Source organism: Hippocampus guttulatus, chromosome 22 (genome assembly GCF_054856545.1).
Source record: "Hippocampus guttulatus isolate MCC_2025c chromosome 22, RoL_Hgut_1.0, whole genome shotgun sequence".
Lineage (NCBI taxonomy): Eukaryota > Metazoa > Chordata > Actinopteri > Syngnathiformes > Syngnathidae > Hippocampus > Hippocampus guttulatus.
In genome coordinates, this window is record NC_141282.1 from 7,028,703 (window position 1) to 7,054,876 (window position 26,174).

Consider the following 26,174-nt stretch of genomic DNA (forward strand, 5'->3'; position numbering starts at 1 on the left):
AGCATAGCCCACAAATCCAGCGACCGGTCCATCAAATTTGCGGACGTGTTCTTGCTGGTCACAGTGACCCCTAGTGGCGTCTCACCTCTCTGCGCGGTGACGGGTGATTCATCAGCGATGCGTCTGCAATCCCGCCGCCGCCACGCGGCGCCGTGACATGCGACCCGTCGTCCTCGCCAAGGTCCGGCAGCTCTGCCAACAGTCATCTGTCAAATCAGCTGTTGGAGCCGCTCTGGATGCCAGACATGAAAGCGAGCTCGTCGGAGGAGACGCCCCCGAAGGGGCTGTCAAGACGTCTTTTCGAAGCGTTGGCCTCCACGTGCCACTCGGAGAAAAAAAAAAAAAAACGTCGGGGCGCTTGATGAGTGGCAAATCGCACCGAAGTGAGAGCCGACACGTGTTCCAAGCAACACGAGGTCCACTTAGTCTGCGGCGCTAGCAAGCTAACCAGGCTAGTGTCGCCGCTTAACTCTGAGAGCCTTTGACGGCGAACGTCGTCAACATAATCCTCCCATGTCGCTTTGAAATGGTGGTCGTCGCCTTCAAAAGGCGTTCCTGCGACACCCCATCCGAAATGTCAGTTCAAAAGTGAACACTCAAGGGCTTCGTAATAGATGTCAATGCGTCGCTTGGCCTTAGCGTCGGAGCGACGAGCGCAATGTTTACCCGTCGCCTCGCTCTCAGTTCCAACCACTTTGCTCAAACGGTTGCGTTGCCTTGCGCGAAAAGCCGCCGCAAAAGCGCCATCGACCTCTCACGAGCCGCTATCCGCATTCCTCCGTCAGCCTAACGGGGGAGCGAAGCGCCAACGGCCGAACGAGCTCACGGAAAAGAAAATAGGAAACGCGACGCGGATTGGAACGAACTGGTCCGTCCCAATCGGAACCCCGCTCAAAAGCCAGGCGTTATCAAATCCACTTTTGAGAAAAGCGGTCAAAGTCCTCCTCCATCCTTACGACACGCTCTGATTGCGGCCAGGATGGGACCGTTTAGTCCCGCCGCCCCCCACCCTTGCTCCGATTCGGCTTCGGGCAGCCAGGGAGAGAAAAGGTCCTTCCAAATGTCAAGCGCTTCGTGCTGCTGCGAAAATGCATGTCGAGCTTCATCGCCGCTCAGCGCCGACTCGGCTTTGGCCTCGATTATGTCTCTTGACAACTGAATCCACTTCTTCCTAACACCATCTGACTCGCACTCGTTTATCCCCCCCCACCCACCATCACCACCGCCGCCGCCGCATCTTTCGCTGCAGCATTCCGTTTAACTCTTCAGATTTTAGCTTTTGCCGAAATGGAACTGTAGAGTGTGACGGTAGACCAAAAAGCACAGCAAAGTGTATGCAGTGGGGACAGACAATACGATACTACTCACTGTCATCTATTCTTGATCATCTGCAAAGAACCGTTCATATTACTGCGGCTCACTGAGGAGCTGAGACTACATCCGTGTCTCACCTTACTCACTTGTGAAACTTTGCGTCTCTGTCTGTCTTCCAGTGCCCCCAGGTGGCCAAGGTTGCCGCACCAGAGGGAGCGGCACAATAACTTTAGAAGTGAAGCAAAAAAAAAAAAAAATCGGTTTCGATGTTATTTTCTTCGCATTCCATATACTTCTCATTGTTACTTCATGGTCGCATACAAAAGAGTATTACAGAGAGCTATTTTTCTCATTAAAAACACATTACAAGATTGTTGTTTTTGGGTGGTGCGGGGGGGGGGGGGTGAGGCTGTCACGCATACCATTAATTTTAATGGGGAAAAAGATGATGGCAAGAAGCTCCGACTTAAATTCTCCCCCGTACTTTAGTTACTGTCTGAAGGGAGTTGGGAGGCAGATGAACCGTGTCTTCCAAATGAGTGTCATCAGCAAGCCAAAAAGAAGCGCACTCGTGTCTCGTGTTCAAATATTTAGACGCTAACATCTTTGTAGGAGCGAAAACGTTATCAAGACGGCGGATGATTACTTTTCTGTCCGGTCGACCAAAAGCGAGTCATCAGCTAACGGGACTTTGGGCTCTAATTAACGTACGACGCGTCCGCCCTTCCCCATCCCGACGTCCCCGAGTCCCAGAGGCAATAACGGCGGCAAGACGACACGATCCTCACAGGTCAGCGGGCGAGCGCGATCCACTAATGGCGGTGCCGGGCCGCCTTCTCAGTCGGAGTTGCCGCGGGCCGCCTGTTAGCAAAGTCGTGCCGGCCCGTGGCGACCTCTCCCAAGGTTTAAAAAAAAAAACATGATCAGGCAGCAGGTAGCGGGCAGGTCGAGGTGGCTGTTTGAGGGGACGTCACGCGAATGCTACGGGACGGTCAATGTCTTGATGGGCCATTTTTGATGCTCCGCTGAGCCGCAATTACCGCGAAGACAGAAAGAGGGAAAAATGGACCCCGGAGGCGGATAAAGTCACATTAGCGAATTAAGCTAATCCGTCGCCAGCGCGAGAGGGGACGACGACATCTGGAGTTTGCGGCGGTTAACCTCCGGATGTTCTCTTGCTGGTCGCGTCGAGTGCTTGTTAGCGCTTAGCGGCTCGGACAGCTGAATAGAACATTAGCTCTTGTGGCGCCAATAAATAAAGATGTCGTCTCTATGTTTTGTTTTTTTTTGTTTTTTTTGTTTTTTTGCAGCGACATACGCGGTGAGATGTGCTTCTCGGTCTGAACAAAAATCGAAACAAATCCACGTGGCGTTTGCCAACGAGTCAAACATGGACCGCCAGGCCTCATATGTCAGGCCTTGTTTCAAATGCCTCGCGCGGCGTGGCTCCGCCGCGGAAATTGAATTTAGCCGTCAATACGCTCACCAAGGTCGTTAAATTAGCAGCTCGTTACAGCGCCGCGCGCCCAGCTTACGTTATTCCACATCATTCTTCCGAAGGTCACCGCTCCACTCCTCCTTTTTTTTTTTCCCCTTCCTCGCCGTTGCATTGAGACAAGCTTTCATCTTGGTGATTATGTAATGTCACATCCACTTAGGAAATGCAGCGACGCTCTTATTGGAATCAAGGCCGCAATAAAGGCGGTGAGTTCGGATTTCAGATACGCTCAGGCTGGAAACAACGGAATCCCGCTCGAGATTTAACACCAACGCCAAATACGCTAACGCTGATTGACCTTGATTTTTACTGCTTTGGAAAGTCGACCGTCCGCTTCCGAGTGGGGAATGCTAACATCCTTTTCTTGAACCTCTCGGAATTTTTTTAGATGCGAAATCGACTTGGAAAATCTTCAGGACTCCGGTTTCAGCATTTCTGGTTGTAAATGTGCAGCTCTTGGGAGAATTTGAAGTCAAATGTTCAGGAAAATGTGTTGCAGCCAGTCAGTGTCCAAGCAGCACTCGGGCATTCCGCTTCGTGGCCGCCTTGTCTCGAGGAATGCGCACTGAGCGCATTTGATCAACACCTACCCGATTATTTCTTTTTTTTTTTTCTTTTTTTTTTCCTTTTGAATGTTCTTCTGAGGCAAGAGAGCAACTTGTGCTTTTTCAAGTGCGCCCAAATCCGGCTGGTAATGACTTGCGCCGTATCACTCGCCGAGACGTTAATATTCCGCGGATTATCTCTGTCACGACCCTCGCCTGCGACCCCCCCCCCCCCCCCCCCAACCGACATCCACAACATTGGATTTGGTGTCTGCAAAACATCATTTTCTACCAGGGGTTTAGATTCTTCTCCCTTTTAGTCTGGTTTTCTTTTTGCCCGACGTCGCCGTCGTTGAAGGATGCGGCGCTCTGAGGGCTCGCGATAAGTCGCTCGGCTTGGCTTCTCGCCGGCGAGGGCGCTAGATAGGCGAACGCTAAGCTGAGCTGCGGGGCCGCGTGGTTATCTGCTGGCGCGCGTACAGTGAGTGTGCACAACTGCTTTTGGGAGGGAGAGCTTCAATGCACTCGTGCAACATTTTTTCCTCCCAATCTTTTCATGTGACTCATGTAATAGTTGATCCGAAATAACTCAATGTTGGTTAAAAAGTAGCCCAATCGGTGGTCAGATGTAGCCCAACCAAGCCCAAATGGGTTAAAAATAGCTCACTCTTCAAGTGAAGCTTTTTAGAGCAATCGGTTGTCGAACAGCCACGTGGAGCCGCGTGCGACCTTTCAACCCCCCCCCCCCCCCCCGTGTGCTGTTTGCACACGGAATTCAAACGTAATCAAGTGTATTTAATTAAGCCGCCAGGCAGATGGTCGCGCGGGCGATTTCACGCCGCCTTATGTTTTACGCTCCACATCAGAACACGGCGGCGACGCGGACGGGAGAATGCCGACGTGACTTTCTTAGCCCGTCACTTTTGAAGGGCGGGCCCATCCGTCTTCATGATGATGGCCGTCCCCAATCCGCTTTCTGGAGTAAACAGATGTACGTGGATTTGTTGATTTATTTGTTGAGGTATGAGGTGTCAGCTCCAGTCCGTCATGTCTGCGAGCGTCCACAGTGTCACGATGCCACCCGCTCTCTTCCGGCCCGTGTTATTAAGCCGCTTCTCGCCGCTCTGTCATGCGCCTTCTGATGGAGTGTCTCTATACATCTATTATTCATGTGATTGGTTCTTCCTAATCACCTCGCAAGTGGCAGAAATGAATCGCTGCGGAAATCCTGCCGTCTGTCTGCACGTCAGGAATTGTTTTTCTTCCGACCCGCTGCCCGACTAGTCACAAAAATAATGTGTGCCGAACATTTTAGGAAACTAAAAGTGAAATCTCAATAGTTAAACAAAGTCCTCAGATGCAATAGTAAAGTATAAAATCATTGTGTAATTTGTTTTTTTATGACATTGTTCACCTGCTGCCCGACTAGTCCCCACCCCCGAAAAATTCTCAACTAGTCTCCCGAAAAATGTTTTGTAACTAAGAAAGTAATGTAAAAAAAAAAAAAAAAAAAAAATTCAATTTTAAAATAAAGTATTTCTCAGTTTTCATGGCAAAATTGACCCACTCCCCGACCATTCCCCAAAAAGTGTTTGTTGCACAAATGTCATTTTGGAGTTTATCAGTAAAAAAAAAAAAAAAAAAAAAATTACGCAATAAGTTCAGTACGTTAAGAATGGATTGGCTAAAATGTACAGTATATTTGACCTGTGAGGGAGTAAGTGGCTGAAATTCGCCCCCCCCATGAAAGTATCGACAGCGGACAAAGCTAATGACACGGTTGAGAGTGGCCATTGTGAGCACTATTAAAAGGATCCAATTAAAGTGAGCGAGACGCTGCCAGCCACGTTCCGCCAGAGATTTTTTTTCTTCCCCCCCCCCAACCGTTGGTCTGCCTGACCGAGCTATCGCGTTTAGATAGGTAACGGGTGGGAGGGGCCTCTGAGCGGGGCCTCGTAATTGGATATTGACTTAATGGGCACTTTGTATCGGCGGGTGACAAAAGACGCCTTTCGGAAAGCTGGCAAATGAGTTTATGGAGGACGGCGTGTTCCTGCGTCTGCAGCTCGTAGATTGGTTAAGAGGAACAATTACAGCCTGTCACTGTCAACCGTGATGGATGTTTACTATGTCGAAAAACCCAACGCTTCCATCGCTGTTTTTCGACTCCGCTTTTATTTACTACTTGTTTGACGGTATTTTTGTATACATTGTCAGAGACATTTCAAATGAACCAAATTTATGAGACATTGTAACATACGCCAATAAAAGATGGTTCGCGCCGGCGAGTGTCCCGTGATTTTTGCCGCCAGTTCATATCCAAAGAAAGCTCGTAGCCGGCGGCGTCAAGCTAACGTTTCTGCTCATCCGGGCCGCTTTCAGGCCCGGAGGTCGAGCGGTCGCGACAGGGGGCGTTAGCTGCGAATTAACCAGCAAACAGATTGTGCCATTGTGCGCTAATGTAGCGTAGCGGCGGCGGGATTAGGCTGACACAGCAGTACGTTCCCGTCCCGCCGTGGACACCCGCCCCTACCCTCTCGCTCACCCTCCTAAAACCAAACAGATGACATCAGCCATCCGCAATCTCCCTCTCTCTCTCTCTCGTTGGATCCCCCCCCCCCCCCCTTCTTCCCCCCAGCCCCGCCCCCAACTGTGAAAAGTTCTTGGAGTGGCCGTTGAATCATCAAGCATCTCTCGATGGAGCCGCGAACCGCGCACTGCAGAATGCGACCTACTTTTGATCATGGAAATGATAAGACGGAGCTGGAGGTGCGATGAAAGGAGCCTTTCAAATTTTTCCGCGACCAAGGACACGCGACCTCGCTGTGCTTCCGCGTTGAGAAGATGACACGCCGGTAGGTTAGTTCTTAAATTGTGTGTCATCCACCTGAATGCCGGGGACAGGCTGTCATGAAAGTTCTGAAGATGCGGCTGTGTGCAAGCTGTGTCTGACACGCAAAGGGCGGCCCGTGCGCTAACGTGAGCCGACAAGCCGCGAGAAACGGTCGCATGCCGAGAACAAAACTCCCCCAAGTGCATTTTGTGAAGTGGAAACATGAATAGAACGGGGTTTTAATGACGCGACTTCGGCCTACTGACGAATGACTTCAGCCACATCGTGGACGGTTGCTTCTCGCGTTGTCGCCAGAAATCTGCACACCATGTTGACTATGTTGCCACGAGAATTGTTGTTGTAAATCTTAGTCTGAGAAGGCTTCCTAAATGGGCTGCGGAAGGAAATCAAACTGCAAGTATGCGCTAACATCTCACCAATCGAAAGTTGAATAAAATTCGACATTCGTTTGGTGTGGGAGTGCGACTAAATTCATTGAGTTGAATGTTGTTGAATGAAGTGCACTGCCTAAACAGGCTGCAGAAGAACATTGAAACGGATGGCTGTAAGAAGATTTCGGACAGGATGATAGCTTGGACATGATGCTAATGCTAAATAAACAGAGTGATAGTTGAAACAAAGAGTGGCAGTGCAGTCTGAATATTTATGCCGCCTTAATGGGCATGAAAAGCATCTGAGGTATTATCGAGGAAAAAGCCCAACCCCTGATTCCACTGCCACCTTCTGGCTTTTTTTTCACCCAACAACGTCATCATCGGGTGACGACACGTCCGCCATTAAACAACCTCCTTCTCAATCAATTTCCGCATCCCGTCTCTTCTCCTCAGGGGCGGACGATGCAGCCATCAGTGCCTCTGGCTGTCTTCCAGACCATCCCGACGGGTATTAACTTTTCATCATCAGCCTAGCCAAAACGACTCCTCCGCTCACTGGATCTCCCCCCCCCCCCCCACCCCAACCCCCAACACACGCACTTACACACACGCACACAATTTTCTATCCACATAAATGATATATAATCACAGTTGATTAAAGTCCCTGCTCCGCATCCTGGTAGAAATCTGCCAATATGCACCGCGACCAGCAAAGTGCAAAGAAAGCAGCTTTCAGGCCCATCGCGCGCCGCCTCGGCAGGCGCGTTTGTCCGCTTGCTAATCCCTGGCGCTAATGCCAGGGCATTAGGGCTGCCCCTCACTTCCTAATTGGCTAATGGCGGGATTACGCGCCGTACAATGGACACTGCTGACACTTTTTGGACACTCAAAACAGAGGGTTCAGGGCACAGGGGACAGCATTAGGTCCACTAGTGAACATGCTTCTTGTTATCCTTTTTTCCCGCTGCCCATTTAGGCATGCTACCACCTTGTTCTATTTACGACAAACTTTCTAGTTCGGCGTAGCCCACCACTGCAAGATGCAATTTTTTGTAACCATTAGAAACAATTCTGAACCTGTTACATTTGCCTTCCGCTGCCCGTTCAAGGCACTGCCCTTCTACTTCACAACAACACGGTGCTAATTGCAACAAACACCCTCACACATCGGAAATAAACCCACACTATTGTGACCTCTCTCCCTTCATTGAGCAGCAGTAGCAGCGGCAGCACTAAAAAACGCGATGATTTTCTTCCACTGCCCGTTTAGGTTGCTTGATCCTGAAGGGGGAAAAAAAGGACAAAAGAGGACAACCACTTAATGGATAAGCGTTGATGCATGGCACATGTGCTGTGTTCTAATCCTTCCCCTTAAAGGCCATTAAAGTGTGTTTGCAGTGTCGTGATGAGGTCTAACGGGGTCTCCGTCCACTTGTCACCCGCAGGCACCACCAGGCAGCCCAAGGAAGGAGAGGTCCCAGGGGTGGACTATCATTTCCTAAGCGTCCAGCGCTTTAGGGAATTGGAGAAAAGCGGCGACTTGCTTGAGAGCGGAGCCTATGAAGGTGAGCGCAGACGACTGCTTTATCGAAGCAAACACTTCCTCAAGCGGCGTCACATGGGCTCATCAGGCCCGAATTGTAAAGGACTTGGTCCCGCTCCAGCTCTCTCTCTCTCGGGACCTCCTGCCTTCATGACGATAACAAAAAGTTCCCAACAAAAGTCCATCCTTCTTTGTGGCTTTGAGGGAAGTGATGAAATAGGGCTGCCAAAGACATTTGGCAAGTTGTTGAATGTAATCAAACAGCAGGCGGCAACACCCTCCTTCTTCAATGCACAACAGTATGAAGTGGTGAAATGAAGTTATGAAAATCATTTAGAAGCATGAATTAGGATCGCCTGCTCATTCTGCCCCCGCCCGCGTTGTTTCCAGATAACTTTTACGGCACACCCAAGCCTCCCGTCGAGCCCGCTGCTCCGTCGCTAAATGTAACGGAGCGGCTGCTGCTGGTACCGGGCGCCAGACCCAGCTCGGAGGGCAAGCGCAAGCGCAACAAGTCGGTCAGCGACATGGAGAAGGCCAGCATCGAGCCGCCGGAGGAGGAGGAAGAGGAGAGGCCCGTCATCGTTGTCAACGGCAACGGCATCGCCCTCACGCCAGGTCAGACCCAACGGGGCGGCTGGTTTCGTTTTAATTCTATTCATTCCAGACTCTTTTTTTTGTTTGTTTTTGCAAGCATCCCATGATCACATGAAGGGGGCATCATAAAAGAGGCATTGAGTTGGATTTTTTTTTTTTTCTGATTCCAAAGCCAAAACCACACTGGGGTCCTGTGACCCGTTTTTTTTTTTAACGCCCTGCGAGACGTCCACAATCCCTTCACGAATAGAAAGGGTACGTCAGTGCAAGCAGCCACTGGGAGGGAAGGGAGTGCGGTTATGCTTTGCGTCTGTACTTCTGTTTTTCTGCCTTTGGTTTGGCCTCTTTTTTTCCCCCTCCAACGAAGTCATTTGCAAAGATTGCAGTTTTAGCTGAAGAAAACTACAATGAGGTTTTGGTTTTACCCCAAGGATCTGAAACAAGGTAGGATTGTTGACTTTATTGCTGTAAACGTAGAAGTGTGACATGTGGTGTTCTGACAATTTCTCAGTATTACTGAGTGCCGAAAAATAGCAGTACAAATGGCCACATAGGTGCCTCTCTCTGTTTCTAATCTGATTTTTAAACTGGCACTCAGTTGGGGATTAGAGGAGCTAGATTCCCCCCCCCCCCCCAAGGATAATCGGGAGTCCCCCGAATGACCCCAATTTCCCCTGCCATGTATGTGTGCAGGTAGTCGGCTTTTTCACTCAAATCAGATTTTGTTTTCTGCCCTGAAAAGGTACAGGAAGAGTGTTTTCCTCTAGAAAAAAAAATGTTGTAATTTAATTTCACCTGGGGGGAAAATACAATTTAAAATTATTTTGAGGCACGAGCAGCAAAAAAAAAAAAAAAAAAAAATTCCAAAAATTACACTCAATAGTATTGAACTTAATAAAAACGTGCAATAATGTAATGCAGTCGCAGTGGGTTTTTGAAAATGTATTACGATCATTTTACATTTACATTTACATTTCTATTTACATACCTTAGCCAGCAGGGGCAGTATAACACATGCTACGAATTTACATGAAGAAGACACAATATGATTATTAGTGGAGTTCTATTGTCTGTCTATGTATTGCCCCGCTGCTTATGTTCAAATATCTGTTGTTGAAAGGGTAATAAACCGTGAGGCTGACACTATTCGTTAGCCCGTCTATGGCGTTTTGTATTGTTTGTCGGCCTTAAACTGGCTTAAACAGCTTTTCAAACATAACATGTAATTCTCTTTGTTTTGTGTTTAGTTTGACAGCAAACTTCTAAATGGGAGTGGCAAAGCCTCCTTGGGCTCCCCTCACGCATTTCCATCCTCATTATTCCGTCAACATTTCCCTTTTGTTGACACCGCGCCCCGCTTCCCCTTTTCAATCTGGATTGTTCTTCTCCCGTTTGTCACCGCAGAGTCGAGCGAACATGAGGACAAGAACGCCCCCGGCGAGGCCCCGGCCGAGGCGGACCCCGGCCGCTCCCCGAAAAGCGGCGTCCTCCCCAAGCTGGAGGAGAACGACGAGTTGGGCCTGCTGCCCGACAACTGGGAGATGGCGTACACGGAGAAAGGAGAAGTCTACTTCATCGAGTGAGTGACACATTGAGGACGGCTGCTCGGGTGTTTTTCTTCTTGTCGAGAGATGGCGCGACCATTGCACAGATTCCAGTTAACACTCATAGCAATTAGAAATAGGTTCAAAAAAATGATTTTGTTTTCTTGTATATATGAATGGGAATAACTGATTCAAAATGTTGAGTGATCCACTCTTTTTTTTTTTTTTTTTTTGCTGTGTAGGGAGACATAATTTGTATTTGTAAAAAAAAAAAAAAAAAAAGTCACTCTGTATATTTATTTGAATAATTTATTATTTTAATTCATATCATTTTATTTGTTTATTTTTAATGAAATCAAGTCTCAGCATCCAAATTATTTTTTTATTGTAAATTGTACTGTTTGGGTTTTTTTTTCGTAAGTGTATTGCTGAGCCACTCCATCCGCATTCGGCTTTAATGAGGCCGCCAGCAAATTAAAAGTATTGATCGATGTTTAATTATTTATTTGCTTGCCCGCCTCGCTCTTTCTTCTCTTCACCAAAACCTCGCAGCCGCTCAATTAAGACTCGGCCAACCTCCCACCTCACTCGCTCTCCCTCCCTCTCTTTCTTTCACACGTTCGCCCTGTTGCTCGCTCGCTCGCTCAATTCTTCTTTGTCGTGCTTTTGCGCAGCCACAACACCAAGACCACGTCGTGGTTGGACCCGAGACTCGCCAAGAAGGCCAAGCCGCCCGAGGAGTGCAAAGAGGACGGTGAGTTCCAATTACTCCTCCCTAAATTAGCTTTGAGCCTATTAAAGGCGCCGACATGACAAAAAAAAGTGTCTTTTATCAAGAATTTAGTCTTTTACTCTTTACCGAACTAATGTGGCTTTTCCAGAATAAAAGGCGCAGTGTTTGCCAACCCCCTGCGCTTGAGTTATCGTACACCCTCCCCGCACTGGCGGCGTTGAAAGGCGCGCTCGACATCACAGCCGCCTTGTCATTACATAAGCGTCTTGATATTTGCGCCTCCCGTCTCGCTCCATCCACATTGGGATGCGTCTTCGTCCCACTTCCCTTTCCTTTGCTTTCCTTCCCGCCTGTCTCCTCCGCTTTTGGCAGACGGGGACAAGCAAGGGTGTGCTTTTGTTCCAGGCGAGCTGAAAATGTTGTTTTTTTTGAAAGTCTTCCTTCCCCGCCGAGTGTACTTTGGCTGGGGGAAAAAAAAAAAAAAACGCCTCTCGCCTACGTTCTGTTCGACACTAAACGCCTACACGAAGGCAACGTGGAAGAAAGTATATTACAGTATCGATGTACAGACGGCAAATAGCAATAGCAATACTAATCTTGTTTCTCTCACGATTTGGCAACAACACTCAGGCGTCCAAAATTCATTTGATAGTCGTTTCTCTGACAGGACAGTATCGATACGCAAGTTCGGTTTTCAATATGAGAGCCGTTCCTCATGCAATAAGCGAGCCCCAAAATTGCTGTTACTCTTGTGATACTGTATTGAGACACCAATTTTTTCTCGCGTTATGTCTCGAATTATACCGTATCGTTACAAGTTGAATTTTTGATACAGTGTCGATACAAATTTTCGAGGCCCCGTTGGCTCAGCCAGCGCACCGACTGGCTGTCCGTCAGCTAAAACACACACATACACGCGCGCGCGCACACGCACACTCCCGTGCCTCCAATCTGCCGTCCACAGGTGTGCGTGGATGTTCTGGAAATACACCCATCAATCATGGCGCTGACAACACTACTACTCGCCTCGCGCCTCCCACCCGTGACTCCGCTCAAGGTGAAGGAGGGCGCCGCTGCTTCTCGCCCGATAATAACTCACCTGTGGCGCGCGCACGCACGCACAGACACCGCTGAACGTGTGGATGTGTACTGGAGCAGAATTGCCAGACCGATGGTGGTGGTCAAACGTGCTTCTTATTGACTCTGGTAGGAATTTAGTGGGGCCACAAATGTAGCCCGCTAGCATTCAGCATTGATACCAGAGGCGGGGTATCGTTAATGATACCGTGATTGTGCAGTCATTAAAATTGGACGCGCCAGTCGTGAGCATCAAAACATCGATGTTTGACACGCGCGTCGATACTGCACGCAAAGAGAAACGGCCATCATATTTAAATTGCGTATCGACACGGTATCGTAAGAATAGCAGCGATAATTTTGCTATTTGATATATTGATATTTGACACTTTTGTCTATCAAGATATCCGCTGCTTGTGAACTGGTGTCAACGGCGATATTGATATTTTCTGCTCAGATGTTGACATTGACGCGCAATCTTTAAAAAAGAAAAAAAAATTCGGACTTTTTTTTATCACTGCGATATCATGACAGCTATTTAATCACCACTGTTATGAATGACATATTGGTTGTTGATGCTGATGTATCAAAACTGTATCCTACTTGAATGTGCTGTGATAACATTTGATTGTTGGTAATGATGTCGATATGTGACACTTAGTTATCACATGAGAGGTCTACATAGGCGGCCATCTTGCGAGTAACTCTTCCAAAGCGGCGCTCTTAAAGGTCTTTGTTCACAAAACGAAAGGAATACCTTCCATTGCACCTTGGCGGACATCCGTGACCTGGTAAGACTTTGTCGGCCACAAAAGAAACACTCGCTTGTTTACGAGCTCTTGTTGGCGATCAATGAGAAGGTCGGCCCGGGTCTCCGTCGACACATTTCTGCTGAGCTCCTCACTCTGCGCTCCGGAAGGAAGCACGGCTGGAATTAAATGGCTCCTTTTTCACGCGGTCGCCGCTATTTATCACTTTCAACGCGCTGGGAATTGAATCCGCAGCTTGGCTAAAGGGGGCGTGTTCATGCACACGCATTCGCCGCACATCTGACAGGCCATTTTTAGCACGCCTCCGCATTAAAAGGTGATAAAATATGACACATGATCACCTCCGGAGACTTAAGGAGGTGACTCAAATGAGGTGAACACTCTCGCGGGGTTATGAATCGCTTGAAAGCTTTTAAATGAATGATTTGTCGATAAAAAGATCAGAGGCAAATCAATAGCGGGCAGCGTGGGACCACGCGGTTGTGGCGCGATTCGTAAAAGGGGGAAATTGCAGAGCTCGTGCAAGACGTGTGCATTGATGCTGCAAAAAAAGTAAATGTCTGTCAAAAAGAAAATTTGATTTCCAAACAACACAAATACAAGCGCGCTCATTGGACTTTTTTTTTTTTTTCAAGATTTGATTCCAGCTGCAAATTCAGAAAGCTCCTGAATGCATGATGACAGTGATGAAGAAGCAATGCTAACTTTTTCTTTTTATTTAATTTTTTTTAAGTCAGATCAATGGTGCGTTCCATGAAACTCTGAAATTTCAAATCTCCTCCTCAGCGTTCTCAGGCTAAATCAACAGTTCGATCTTAAACTGAAAGTGAAAACAAGAGATCCAAATTTTGTCTTTTGATAGTATTTTTTTTTTCTTGCGAGTGGGAGGATGCAAGTATGCAGGACACTGTGTGTGTGTGTGTGTGCGTGTGTGTGTGTGTGTATGTGTGTGTCTGTAACTAGGCCAAAGAATAATGTTATGCAAGCACTCAGTGACCATATGGAAAAATTGAGGTAAAAAGATGCCCTAGTAAATCCGAGATTCATTGTTTTGCCGAGCAGTCTCAGCGTTTTCTTTTTCCAAATCAAAATATGTACTGCACATTTAACGACGATTGATGAAGCCACTAGAGAAAGGAAGTTACTTGATGCACTTTTGGGGGAGGAAAAACAATTGAGCAGAATCCCAAACCAAAATATGCATTTTTCTTTGATGTAATTCCACCCTTCAGTTTATGTCCAATGGACTGAAGCGAGTGGTTTATTTTTTTGTTTGTTTTTTAAATTATTATTCTTTGATGTCTGCTTCCAGAGCTTCCGTATGGCTGGGAGAAAATCGACGACCCCATTTACGGCAGCTACTATGTGGAGTAAGTGGGCCCCATCCAAGGCGCTCTACACAAAATCTCAGATTTTAAATTTTTTTTTTTTTTTTTTTTTTTGCTCATCATCCATATTTCACAACCAAAATAAAAATCTATCTATATATTTTTTCTCTTTGCCGCCTCTCGCGAAGCCCGTTCTGCGGCTCGCTTACGTAATATGGCGGCGGACCATTTAATTAATCATCATAGCGCGAGACGAGCACGCCGCATCACGCCTTGTCAGAGCGGATCTTTGCCGGGCTAAAAATGATATTTTTTGTCGTTGTCATCTTGTAGCCACATAAACAGGAGGACTCAGTTTGAGAACCCGGTTCTGGAGGCCAAGAGGAGACTCCAGCAGGAGCAGCAGATGCAAAGTCAGGGGCTCTCCTCGCTCCCGCTTCCCGCCATCTACAGAGGTAGTCGCCCGCCGCCGTCTCGCGCTCATTCATTTGTGGAAATGTGGATTTTTTTTTTTTAATTTTTTTTTGGTTTTCAAATCCTCTCCTGGGGACCACAAGCCACGGGCCTCTTCATTAGGTACACCTCCGTGCGCCGAGGAGCATTTTATTGAGCAGCACACTCCACGTCACAAAAGTATCGGGACAGAAACACCGTTTGTCTTGTTGGTAGAATGCCCCCAATTTTTCTGAAGCGAGCAATGATGGGATGGCATTGCCCCGTCTCCGTGGCGACACCTCCCAGTGAGGCTCTCTCTCTCTATTCCACCCTGTCCTCCCCTCCAAATGTCAGTCCAAGTCGGCAGCCCCTGCGCCACCCTCCCCAGGTCCTCCGCCAACCAGGCGGGCCCGGCGCCGGAGCGCTGCCACAGCCTGAGCGACCTGTCCTCCCACTCTCCGCCCGCGGCGCGGCGCCCGGGCTCGCCCTTCACCGCCGCCGACGTCTCCCCGTTGCGCCACGTGCTGACCCGGCGGATGAACATGAGCCCCCGCCACCATCATCGCCATCGTCACCTTCGCCATCCGCGTGCCCTCCGTAGCCCCTCACCTTTGTGCCGTTTTGTCAGTAAGTAGGTCACGCGGAGGCGGAGGAATGCGGCGCTCCTTTCGCCGTAGCATGCTAGCTCCCGATTCCCATTGAGGCAGGTGAGCTAGCAGCAAGTGTAGTCGGCAGAAAAATAAATCATATGTTTTATACGTACAGAAGTGAAGGTGAACAGCTGCAGCTTTGTATAGAGCAAAAAAATTTTTTGAATATTCAAACTATACGTGATTAGATAGTCTATAAGATGTGGCGCTAGCTCCTGCTTCCCGTTGAGGCGGCGTGACAGCAAGTGTGCCAACCCGCAGCTTATTTCCTCTCCCGAATCGTCCCAGAAACTTCTCCCCCCCCCCGTTGGAACTTTTCCCTGATTGACAGCACGCCCTTGGCTGAATTCTCACTGCTTCAGGAAAGGGACCCTCTCCTTCCAGCGCACCCTTCCTGGCTGCCATCTTCCTTGGAGAATAGCTGATTGTACCTTATGCGCAGGGGCTCCGCGCCCCCCCCCCCCCCCCCACCTTACCTGCATTCTTATTGTCCCACCACCCACATTCCTTGCCACTATCCCAAATTTGTTTGGACCAGCTTTCTCCCCAACCCACTTTGAAAAACCCTTCAGTCCCATCCTTCCCGTCACGGATGCGTTTTTTTTTTTTTTTTTTTTTAATGTGCGCGCGTAACCGCCGCGTTCCTCTGCGCTCCTTCGCAGAGAAGCCGTTGTTCACGCGGGACCCCACGCAGCTGAAAGGCAGCTTCCTGTCCACGGCGCTCCACAAGAGCAACATGGGCTTCGGCTTCACCATCATCGGCGGCGACGAGCCCGACGAGTTCCTGCAGGTGAAGAGCATCATACCCGACGGGCCGGCCGCCGCCGACGCCATGATGGCCACAGGTAGGAAATGGCCTGACGTGACTTGATAGACAAAAGTTCATCGTGACTTTATGAGCCTCACTACTCATCCTCTCCACCACAACTTTATTGAGCGCACCCTTTCCCCCAATTTTGTCAGCCTTTCGTCAGACAACACCCCCACCGCCATAACACACCTAAAAAAAATAAAATAAAAAAACCCCCGTTCAATCCTCATCCCGCCTCCCCAGACGCGCCGTCCTACTTCTTGTAGCGCACAACACAAAGTGCTGCTGCGGAGGTGTGAAATTCCCCCTAACGTTATTTCAACTGATTTGTTTCCCTCCCGCCTGACGGGGCCATGATGACACACGCGCAGAATCGCGGCCAGACGGGGGAATGCAAACGCAGAGAGTGCGGGAGGGAATTTAAGGAAGGAGCGTAGTTTGAAGGCATACCGTCAGTCGAGCGGTCACGTCTTCACTTCACCTTCGCTGATGTCCCCGGCCGACGTAAAACAAAAAAAAAAAAAAACCCCGATGTTTAACGGCTGCTTTTATGACGCGCTCTCTTTTGGAGGTGGCTGTGCGCCGAAGGACACTTGGCGAGCACGCGCTTTGGCTTTTAATCAATGCAAAGAGGAGCTTTTTGCCCTTTTCTTTTTCCCCTACCATGGAGACTATGACTCCCAAAAGTAGCAACATCCTGCCTCGTGACCAAAGCAGCCAAGATTTTAAGATGTTGGAGAGGAACAAAGTTTAGCCTGGGTTGTTAGTAGAAATTACAGAGAGTCTTCCCGCACTCCCAAATACAAACTTATCATTAAAAACCGGCCAGAGTCGCACTTTTGGCCACGAAAACAATCAAAAGACACAGCTACAAAATGACAACACTCACAAGGAGCAAGCCCAACTCCAGCTTCTGACCTCACTCACTGGGCCACGCCCCTTAAAGGCACACATCAACTCACAAACGGTACATAATGTACGTTTATGCTCCGACAAAGCGCTGTTTTCCCCCTTATTAAAATGTGAGAAAAACTTTTCCGGTAAATGTGTTTTGCGCAGGCGACGTGATCGTGTACATCGACGACGCGTGCGTGCTGGGCACCACGCACGCCGACGTGGTCAAACTGTTCCAGTCGGTGCCCATCGGACAGAGCGTGACGCTGGTGCTCTGCCGCGGTTACCTGCTGCCCTACGAGCCCGACGACGACGGCGCCGACAGCGCCGCCCCCGCCGCCATCATCTCCCCGCTGGGCATCATGGAGCAGCGCCCCCTGATGGTAAACGGTCGCCAAGGCTACGACAACTACCTGGACTACATCTCCCGCGCGGCCCGCTCGGTCCCGGACGTGGGTCAGGATCACCGGCGGCTTCCCGACACCCACCCGGACACCCCGGACGGCGTCTCGGTGGCGTCTCAAGGCGAGTTGCTGACGCTCACCCTGGTGAAAGGCGCCGACGGCTTCGGGTTCACCATCGCCGACGGCGCCGCGGGGCAGCGCGTCAAGCAGGTCCTGGAGCCTGCCGGGTGCCCGGGGGTCAGCGAGGGCGACCTGATCGTGGAGATCAACAAGCAGGCGGTGCTGGGCTTCACGCACGCCCAAGTGGTGGACCTGCTCAAGGAGTGCGCCGTGGGCGCCGAGACGTGTCTGGTGGTGCAGAGACCCGTGACGGGTAAGACGCCATTGCGTCCGCCGCTGCGACGACGGAAAAGTAGGACTAACTGCTCGGCGAAACCCGGCTTTGGGGCCGTCTTGTGGCATCGCAGGATGTTGTAATTAGTCTACAACAAACGCGCGAGGCGTTACTGTCGCTTCATCGAAGCGACGGTGTTTCTTTGCTATCCGGAGTGGCGAATAAGTGCAGTGCAAAGTCATCATTTTCCTCACGGCTGCCGATGGAAAAGCGCAGCGTTTGCGCTCGCCTTGGTTTTGGCTGCCGTCTGTGCATTCGGCGGAAGAATTAACGTGTTTTCTTTGGACTTTCTGCTAAGTGAGTTTTTTGTCGTGCCGTGAAGACGGTTCGCATCTGGAAATGGTAAGAACCAAAGCATCTGAGTGTCTTCTTCGCTTCCCGTACATGAATGTAAGAATTAAGGCGAGTTTTCTGCTGAGCATTGTTGATTGAAGCATCTTTTTGTCTTCTCGTGAGGATTTTTTGGGGTTCGGTTCTTGATGGTGGTCGTGAGCATGAATGGCGAGATTCAAAGCTGCTTCTTAGTGTCTTCTGCTCAGGAGTGCCGGTTCGTGAAAACGATGGCTTACGCGAATAGTAATAATTAAAGCGCATTGTTCGTTTTTTGACAAGGACTGGTTTGCTTTCATGGTGCCGGTCGCATCCGTTAGTAAGAATTAAAGTGTCTTCACGCTGATAATTGTTGATTGGCGAAGATTGTTGCGCGCAGGTGTAAAAATGTGTTTGTTCTCTCGGTCTGCTCAAAGCTGCCGCTTGCCCATTTGTCTGCTTTTTAACAGGACGACAGCCGGACCTGCGACACTAACGATACTCGCGCTTCAATTTCGGGGGGGGGGGGGGGGGGGGGACGACAGGGCACAGGGCTTTGGCATCATCTTGTGCCATTTCAGAAAGAGCATAAAAACTGCAAGTAGGTTTTTCAATGAATATCTAAGAAGAGGCCTCCTCCTGCACCGCCACAAAAAAAAAAAATCTTGAATAGTAAACCATGACTAAAATGGGGTCATTTGCATGTGTCGTAAGCACCCCCAATTTTTTTTTTTTTTTAATACGTGGCTCGTGTCGCACTTCCTGCGGCGTCATCTCGGCCCGTCTGTTCGGTGTCACGCCGCCTCTCATCTGGTCGTATTAGCGCCCTGGGGCTCGCTCTCCACAGACCCAGCGTCACACACACACACACACACACACACACACACAGAGCCGCCTTTTGCTACGCTGCTCATGCTAACATCTCATGTCATCATTAAACGATGACATGTGACAGCGGCACGACGCTTCATTAGGCGCACCTGCACAATATGTCAAGAGTTATCAAGTTAAACGGGATCGCATAAACAGATTGTTGCACGGCCCGCCTATCTATTTTAATAACGCAACTAATAACTACGCTCACCTTCTTGGCTTCCTGTCTGTCTGAAAATTACAACCCCCCCCCCCCCCCCAAAAAAAGTGAAATAAATAGAATGGAGACAAAGGTTGAAAGGAGCCCCATCCATCCGTGCCGCCGCTGTGCTTTCCAGGTGTCGGAGCAGCGGGAGCCCCCCCATGGCCTGAGCAGCCAGTCGGCTCCCCTCATGTCCCACAGCGCCCCCTACCCAAACCACAACCATCAGCAACTCCTTCTCAGAGCCTCGGCGCCGGACTCGGCCTCCGAGGCTCTGGCGCTGTCCGAAGCCGAGCCGTTCGGCCTGTACGAGAACTCCCGGACAATCTTTGAGAGTAGGCGTAAGTACCAGCGGGGCGGACGAATCCAACGAGTGGCGATAAACAAAACCGTTGGCCTCCTTTTTGACACAACCTTTATAGACTCCCGGAAGTTTGGCGTCGTAAACGTCAATAAACACTCGAAAGAACAGATGATGTTGTTAGCCGTGGATTAGAAAATAGTGAAACTTCCTTTTTCGCTTGTAAAACTTTTCCCCCCGTGGTCAACAAGAGTGTGACTAGCTACCTAAAAAAAAATAATAATAATGCACACAACATTTTCCACGTACTATTCTTAAATGCTGCAAATGACGGGAACCGATTCAGGTCATATTTTCTTCCCTGACGCGGCGAAATAAAATACAGCTGTTTGCATTTTGTCAATCTCTGTGAGATATGTTTGTGTTAGCGTGCATAAGCAAAGGCGCATTTATTGGCCGCAGGCATTTTTGTGGATTTCGTCTTTCATGTCTCGGCCCAGAATCCAATGTTTGGGGTTTTTTGGGGTGCCATTTGCATATTTGGCCACTAGGGAGAGCAAAGCGTCATGCTGCTTTTTGGGGGACACGAAAGATCCAGAAGAGGTCCGTGTCCGGGTTATCTTCTTACGTGGCTTTGCTTGACGTTGACGTTTTTTCGGTTCTATTCAGAGAAAAGTGACTTTGCACTGCAAAATGTCGTCACGCATGTTTTTCCGCCGCGTCCGTCGTCGTCGCAACTCGATTTTGCTCGGATCGGGTTTTCGGTTTGCCTACGCCGGAGTTGATTTGAGTGGCGTGTTGGTGCGTGGAGCTGATTTTACTCGCACACCCAAGCGGGAAACAAGTGTCGGCTATATTAGGCACCGTAAGCTCTCGCTGACTTTTATGGATGACGACGTGATGTTCATGCTGAGCGGGGCCTCCCCAAACGTCTCGTTCCCACAGTATTTGGGACTTATTTATGGTTTATGGAGCACGCTTGCCTGTTTTTTTGTGCAGAACCGGGACCCCCGAGGACAACTCTTCCCGCAGACGTCTCGTCAGGTAGAGTCGCTCGGTCGCTTCTGGAGCAGACGCCGCACGAGCGCGCCGCTCACCCCCCCCCGTGGGCGTTTGTCATCCAGCAGAGTACCAGGACCTGGAGGTCAACTTGCGCAACCACAAGTCCGGTTTCGGCTTCAGGGTCCTGGGCGGGGACGAGGCGGGCCAGCCTGTGAGTCCGGAAACACGTGAGAAGGCTCGTATGGCACGACATGCGGCATTACAGTAGGCAGGAAGTAGTTCCTAAGTGACTTCCTGTACTTAGGCGTCCATTTTGTGTTTTTGCCGGCAGATCTTAATCGGCGCCATCATCGAGAAGAGCCCGGCGGACGTGGACGGGCGTTTGCGTCCCGGCGACGAGCTCCTCTTCGTCGATGGCGTTCCCGTGGTGGGCAAGCCGCATCGCTACGTCATCGACCTGATGCACGGCGCCGCGCGCAACGGACAAGTCAACATGCTGATCAGGAGGCGGAGGCGGGCCGCAGGTTTGTTTGCGGACTGCTCCGGGGGGGAGTTGGCCCAAAATAATCGATTGCGGGTCTCGATAAAACGCCCCCCCCCCCCCCCCCCCCGCGTAGGCGACTCGTGCCAGGAGAACGGGCGCCACTCGGGCTCGCTGTCCACGCAGCACGGCTCGCCGACGTACGCCGACGGCGCGCCGCCCGCAAACGTGCAACCGAGCGACGTCCTCATCCACCGGAAGGAGAGCGAAGGCTTCGGCTTCGTCATCATCAGCTCGCTCCACCGGCCGGAGGCGCCCGCCGCCAACCGTGAGACGCGCTCAAGTATCCGGACGCCGCTCCGCCACGGGGAATCGGGTGGTTGACTCGCCGCGTCTCGCGTTGCGTCCCGACAGCGGTGCCGCACAAGATCGGGCGCATCATCGAGGGCAGCCCGGCCGACCGCAGCGCCAAGATGAAGGTGGGCGACCGCATCCTGGCCGTCAACGGCCAGTCCATCGTCAACATGCCGCACGGCGACATCGTCAAGCTCATCAAGGACGCCGGCCTCAGCGTCACGCTGAGGGTCATCCCGCAGGAAGGTCAGACACACGAGCGGGGGCGGGAGGGCTTTCTGCAGACATCCGATTGGCTCAAAGTGAACAAAACGAACAAACTGACTCGGCTCTACAAAAGGAAAAAAAAAAAACCAGCGGGTTTAAAATCAGATATTACAATCCAAAAATATTTCCAACTCATTTTTTGGGCAAAATTGACATCATTGTATTCGCTCCCTTTGAATGGCAGCCTCTGACTTCCTTGCAGTGGAGGTGAGCAACCCGCCGTCAGCGCCCACCTCGGAGAAGCCGAGCCCCCTGGCCCAGCAGCAGCAGCAGCAGCGGAGCCCCGAGACGCGGCCGGCCGGCGCCGCCGTCAGCTCGCAGCCCGGCCCGGGAGGCGCCGAGACGGCCCAGTCGCACGCCAAAGCACACCAGAGCCCCGTCAGCAGCCAGCTGAAGCACACGTACCCCCACGAGGGCAGGTGGGACCAAAGCCTCAGCCACAATTAAATTGCCCCCCCCCCCCCCAAAAAAGAGACTTACATGATTTTTTTTTTTTTTTTTTGCTAATATTTCACTTTTTTTCTTAATTCAAATCACACATTTATTTTGTGCTGGTGGCATGTCAACAAACCACGCAATTTTGTGGATTTTATGAAATGATTAAAATGATGAACGCATCATTTTCTCATTGGAAAACAATCGTTTGCATCCTCAAATGTCCCCAGTTACAGATCGGAGGTGAAAGCCCGCCAGGACGTGAAACCGGACATCCGGCAGCCGTCGTTCACCGACTACCGGCAGCCGCCCGTGGACTACCGGCACCCCCCGGTGGTCGACTACCGCCAGCCGCCCACGTTGGACTACCGCCACCCGCCCCTCTCGGACTACCGGCCGCAGTTCTCCATCCCGGACTACCGGATGCCGCCGGTGCAGGTGAGAAGCGGGGGGGGCGGTTTGACGGACGTCTTCTCCCCCCGACGTCACGGCGGTGACGGGCGGTTTGCCGTCAGCTCTCGCAGGACTTTGACTTCTTCACGGTGGAGCTGGAGAAAAGCGTCAAGGGTTTCGGCTTCAGCATCCGCGGAGGTCGGGAGTACAAGATGGATCTGTTCGTCCTCAGGCTGGCCGAGGACGGCCCGGCGCTACGCAATGGCAGGATGAGGGTACGCGGCGCCCCGCGCGCGAGCCAAAGCTGGCAAGTTTTTCTTCTCACGGACTCCCGTCGACTGATTGTCAGGTGGGCGACCAGATCATCGAGATCAACGGCGACACCACGCGGGACATGACCCACGGACGCGCCATCGAGCTGATCAAGTCGGGCGGCAGGCGGGTGCGCCTCCTCTTGAAGCGGGGCACGGGACAGGTCCCCGAGTACGGTGAGTCGGCACGCCGCGGCCGCGTCCTCGCTAACATCACACGGGTGACGACGCGCTTTGCGGCTAATCTTGTCCCTCTCAGCGCTAACCGCCGTGGTGTCACTAACTAATTGCTCTAGGTTGTCGCCCCCCCTTCTTTAGGAATGGTATCTTCCGCTCACTCCATGTGCATGAAAAGTGACACGCATGGCGCCCCCTATTTCGTCCTCATGGGGCACCCCAAGGACACGGTTTGTGACCGAGCCAAATCTTCTTCTTCTCACCCCTCGCTCACGCTCGTTTTGTGTGTGTTCCTATTGTTTTGACCCTCTCCCATAGACAAATAATATTAGAAACAAAGCTCTTGGTGTGATGTGTTTTTTTTTTTTAATGGGGCACCACCCGCTCATTTGCATACCAAATTGTTATGCAAATTATCTGGAAGTGTTTTGTTTTAGGTTTTTTTCGTTAGTGCTCTCATGCTGCGTACTGATCTGGTGTGTTTTTTTAGGTGTTTTTTTTTTTTTTTGCATGCAGCAAAAAGGAACTAAAACGCTATTTGGACAAAAGTATTGGGACACACAATGAATTTTTAATTGATCAACTGTTGATTGAGTGTCTTAATCCTTCATTTCGGGATCATATTCCGCAATGAATGAATTCCGCATTTCGAGATTCCGCAACGTGTCCGAGACACATTGCGGAATCTCCTAGAAAGTCCGCTGTCACTTTCGGTAGGGGTGGCGGTCGTGTCCCGATACTTTTGCACACCTTTTCAGTTCAACCAGCAAAGTGTCTGTCGTTAAAGGAGCTTTGAGTTGCCATAGTAACCATGGAAGTCTAGCCTCATGAGGCCACGCACTCTCCAAGTCGGAGATATATCACACAATGACTTGTTGATGCAAAGTCTGCTTTTATTTGAGGAATTGGTGGGCTTCTCTGTGGCATGCGTTTTTTTTTTTGTTTTGTTTGTTTTGTTTTGTTTTTACGGCACGCCTGTTGTTGCGTGGCATGCGTCAGCTGCGTTGCTGCGTTCTTTTTGGTCAGCCCTGACCCCCCCGCTCCCGCCGCGTCCCTCTTCCAGACAGCGGCGCCGCTTGGGACGCTCGGCCTTCAGCCTCTCCAAGCTTGCCGGAAGTAACCGCGCCGCTCGACAGCTTTTCGGTCCCGAGCGTCGGGAGCGACGGCGGCCGTTCCGCCTGCAAAGGATTCATGGGCGAGGAGCGCCAAGCAGCGCCGGGACGCCCCACCGAGAGAATTCCCGGAGAAAGCGGCTTTCCTGTCACGACCGCTGCGCATGCGAACGGGAAGAGCAGGCCGGGCCCGGAGCCCGGGCGGGAATCGGCGGCCAGAAAGTCCGCCGTCTCTCCGGGGCCCTGGAAGATCCCCGGATCGGACAAGCTTCCCAGCTCGCTGCGGGCGCAAACGTCGGGCACATAATGGATTAACCTACCCAGGAAAGCGCCGACCGCTCCTCGACTCCTTCTCTTCGTTGTATTTATTCAAGTACGGACTAAATTATTGGACACCCTCCACCTTAAAAACTGGACTTTTATCCACTTTTCTTTGGAGAGATCTGCAGAACTGAGAAGCAATCAAATGTAAGCAGCTTTTTTTATACGACAAGTCGGACACGAAGGGGTCTATTTTCTCGGACTTTGCCTTAAGCGGACTGTGTGGGCCCAACAACCGTGAGCGTGCAAATAACACAGAAGGCTGAGAAACGGCGCCGAGGAGGGCATGGAGTGCCTTAGGAAGGAGCGAGGGGAGGGACGGAGCGTCGACGTTTTTTTAACAAAGGCTGCTAGTAACCCCGACCACCACACGAAGTACTGTGAATTTGATTATGTCGCCAGCTCGTGTACTTTTACGTTCCGCAGGTCTCCAAGTGTGCCAAAATGGCTTTGCTGTTGTGCATTTTTTTTTTTGTACAATCAAGTCCCTACCGCCAACGTTTTAAAGCTGGAGACGTGGTCTCCGTTGCCGTGGCGACGACGGACCGTCAAGCAAGCACAACTTGGAAGCGTCTGTCCTTTTCATCACTTTTGTTGGGCAACAAAAACCAAAACGTGTGTGTGTGTGTGTGAGAGAGACACACAGCTCAGAATCACTGTGTCGTGTGAAACAAACAGGAAAAAAAAAGAAAAACACGACTCTGTTCTATCGCCGGTCACCAAGACTTGTAGGTATGCAGAGCAATTATTTTTATGAAGAAAAATTCAGCACTATGAAGATATTAACTTGTTTTTTTGTTGTTGTTGTTGTTGCCAGAAATCTTGTATGATCCTCTGAAGAATAAAACACTGACACAACAATAGTCAAGCAACGTGCTAAGTTACTGTGGCAAAAATATGGCAAACTTGTTTTCATTCACGGAAAGCAATATTAACTAGTCGTAGTTTTATTAATTCGTATGCCGAATTAACCGGGGTGATTCAGAAAATAGCTCCGAGGCATTGTCCCACATTTGAATTGTTGTAGTGTCCGCGTTTGTCCACACGAGGGAACACTGACTGAAAAAGTCATTGTCTTTCTCCAGATGTCCACTGGGGGTCGGTGTTGAGCCATTTTCCGGCCGCTTGTCTTGCCTGGTCACGTTTGACGTTTTCGTGAGTCACGAGTATTCATTTCTGTTTCAAAGGCGTCTTCTGTGTTGTGCAATGTCGGATAACACTTTCTCCCGGTGTGGTTTACCGTCATGAGGCAGAAGTTCCTCTTCTGCCCCCCCCCCTTCCGTTCGCGCTTCCTCTTTGAGTCTTGTTGATTTTTTTTTTATTCTCAAGAGCACGGGGTCACAATTTTGATCGCTGTTGTTTCATACATGCGTTGCATCAATATAAAACCAAATAGAGCCCCCCAAAACGTTTGTTTAATCCACCTTTTTATGTCATAATAGTTTGTCCATGCATGTTGAAGTGACTCACAAAACTTGTTTTACTGGATGGAACAGCCGATCGAGGCAGCGCAAACCCGCTGAATTCCAACAAGTACATATTTCCATTTTATGTTACGTTTTTACATGTTTTCTGCTTAATGTATTCAGTTTTTCATACCGACTGCACCCTGCAGTCTTGCCAGTTTTTCCACAGTTGGGTGTCAGATAGGATCGCATCACAGACTCTCTGCAGATGACGGTGGGGTTCTGGAGCACCAAAGGGCCTCGTTGAGTGGTAAATTGTCTATACAGCGACTGGTCTGTATCGAAACATGCCTGCACATTGACGCATACTTCACATTCTCCCTACGCGGCTGCTGCTCAGCTTGTTCTGTGAGGATCACTTCCACGCGCATACCCTCATCAGCGAGGAAGCTTATAGGTATTCTC

The 26,174-nt window shown here is 50.3% G+C and overlaps 1 protein-coding gene across 18 annotated transcripts in view; it reads left to right on the plus strand.

Moving 5' to 3' along the window:
* The window catches only part of magi2a (membrane associated guanylate kinase, WW and PDZ domain containing 2a), a 44,304-nt gene extending 19,138 nt beyond the window's left edge, over positions 1-25,166 (plus strand). For 2 of the 18 annotated variants that reach the window (XM_086103769.1, XM_086103781.1), the window contains exons 3-21: positions 8,031-8,150; positions 8,519-8,746; positions 10,130-10,304; positions 10,944-11,023; positions 14,162-14,219; positions 14,511-14,632; positions 14,967-15,239; positions 15,925-16,107; positions 17,133-17,744; positions 20,450-20,494; positions 20,575-20,687; positions 20,784-20,976; positions 21,070-21,261; positions 21,348-21,533; positions 21,757-21,973; positions 22,220-22,427; positions 22,505-22,657; positions 22,732-22,870; positions 23,934-25,166. In XM_086103769.1, coding sequence (XP_085959895.1) covers positions 8,031-8,150; positions 8,519-8,746; positions 10,130-10,304; positions 10,944-11,023; positions 14,162-14,219; positions 14,511-14,632; positions 14,967-15,239; positions 15,925-16,107; positions 17,133-17,744; positions 20,450-20,494; positions 20,575-20,687; positions 20,784-20,976; positions 21,070-21,261; positions 21,348-21,533; positions 21,757-21,973; positions 22,220-22,427; positions 22,505-22,657; positions 22,732-22,870; positions 23,934-24,289 — 3,653 coding nt within the window. In that variant the 3' untranslated portion in view covers positions 24,290-25,166. Of the gene's footprint in view, positions 1-6,032; positions 6,213-7,038; positions 7,094-8,030; positions 8,151-8,518; positions 8,747-9,004; positions 9,170-10,129; positions 10,305-10,943; positions 11,024-14,161; positions 14,220-14,510; positions 14,633-14,966; positions 15,240-15,924; positions 16,108-17,132; positions 17,745-20,449; positions 20,495-20,574; positions 20,688-20,783; positions 20,977-21,069; positions 21,262-21,347; positions 21,534-21,756; positions 21,974-22,219; positions 22,428-22,504; positions 22,658-22,731; positions 22,871-22,989; positions 23,101-23,933 lie in introns of those variants that run through there. The other 16 variants (XM_086103779.1, XM_086103778.1, XM_086103775.1 and 13 more) reach the window with 16 other exon arrangements.
* Positions 25,167-26,174: the final 1,008 nt, after the last annotated feature.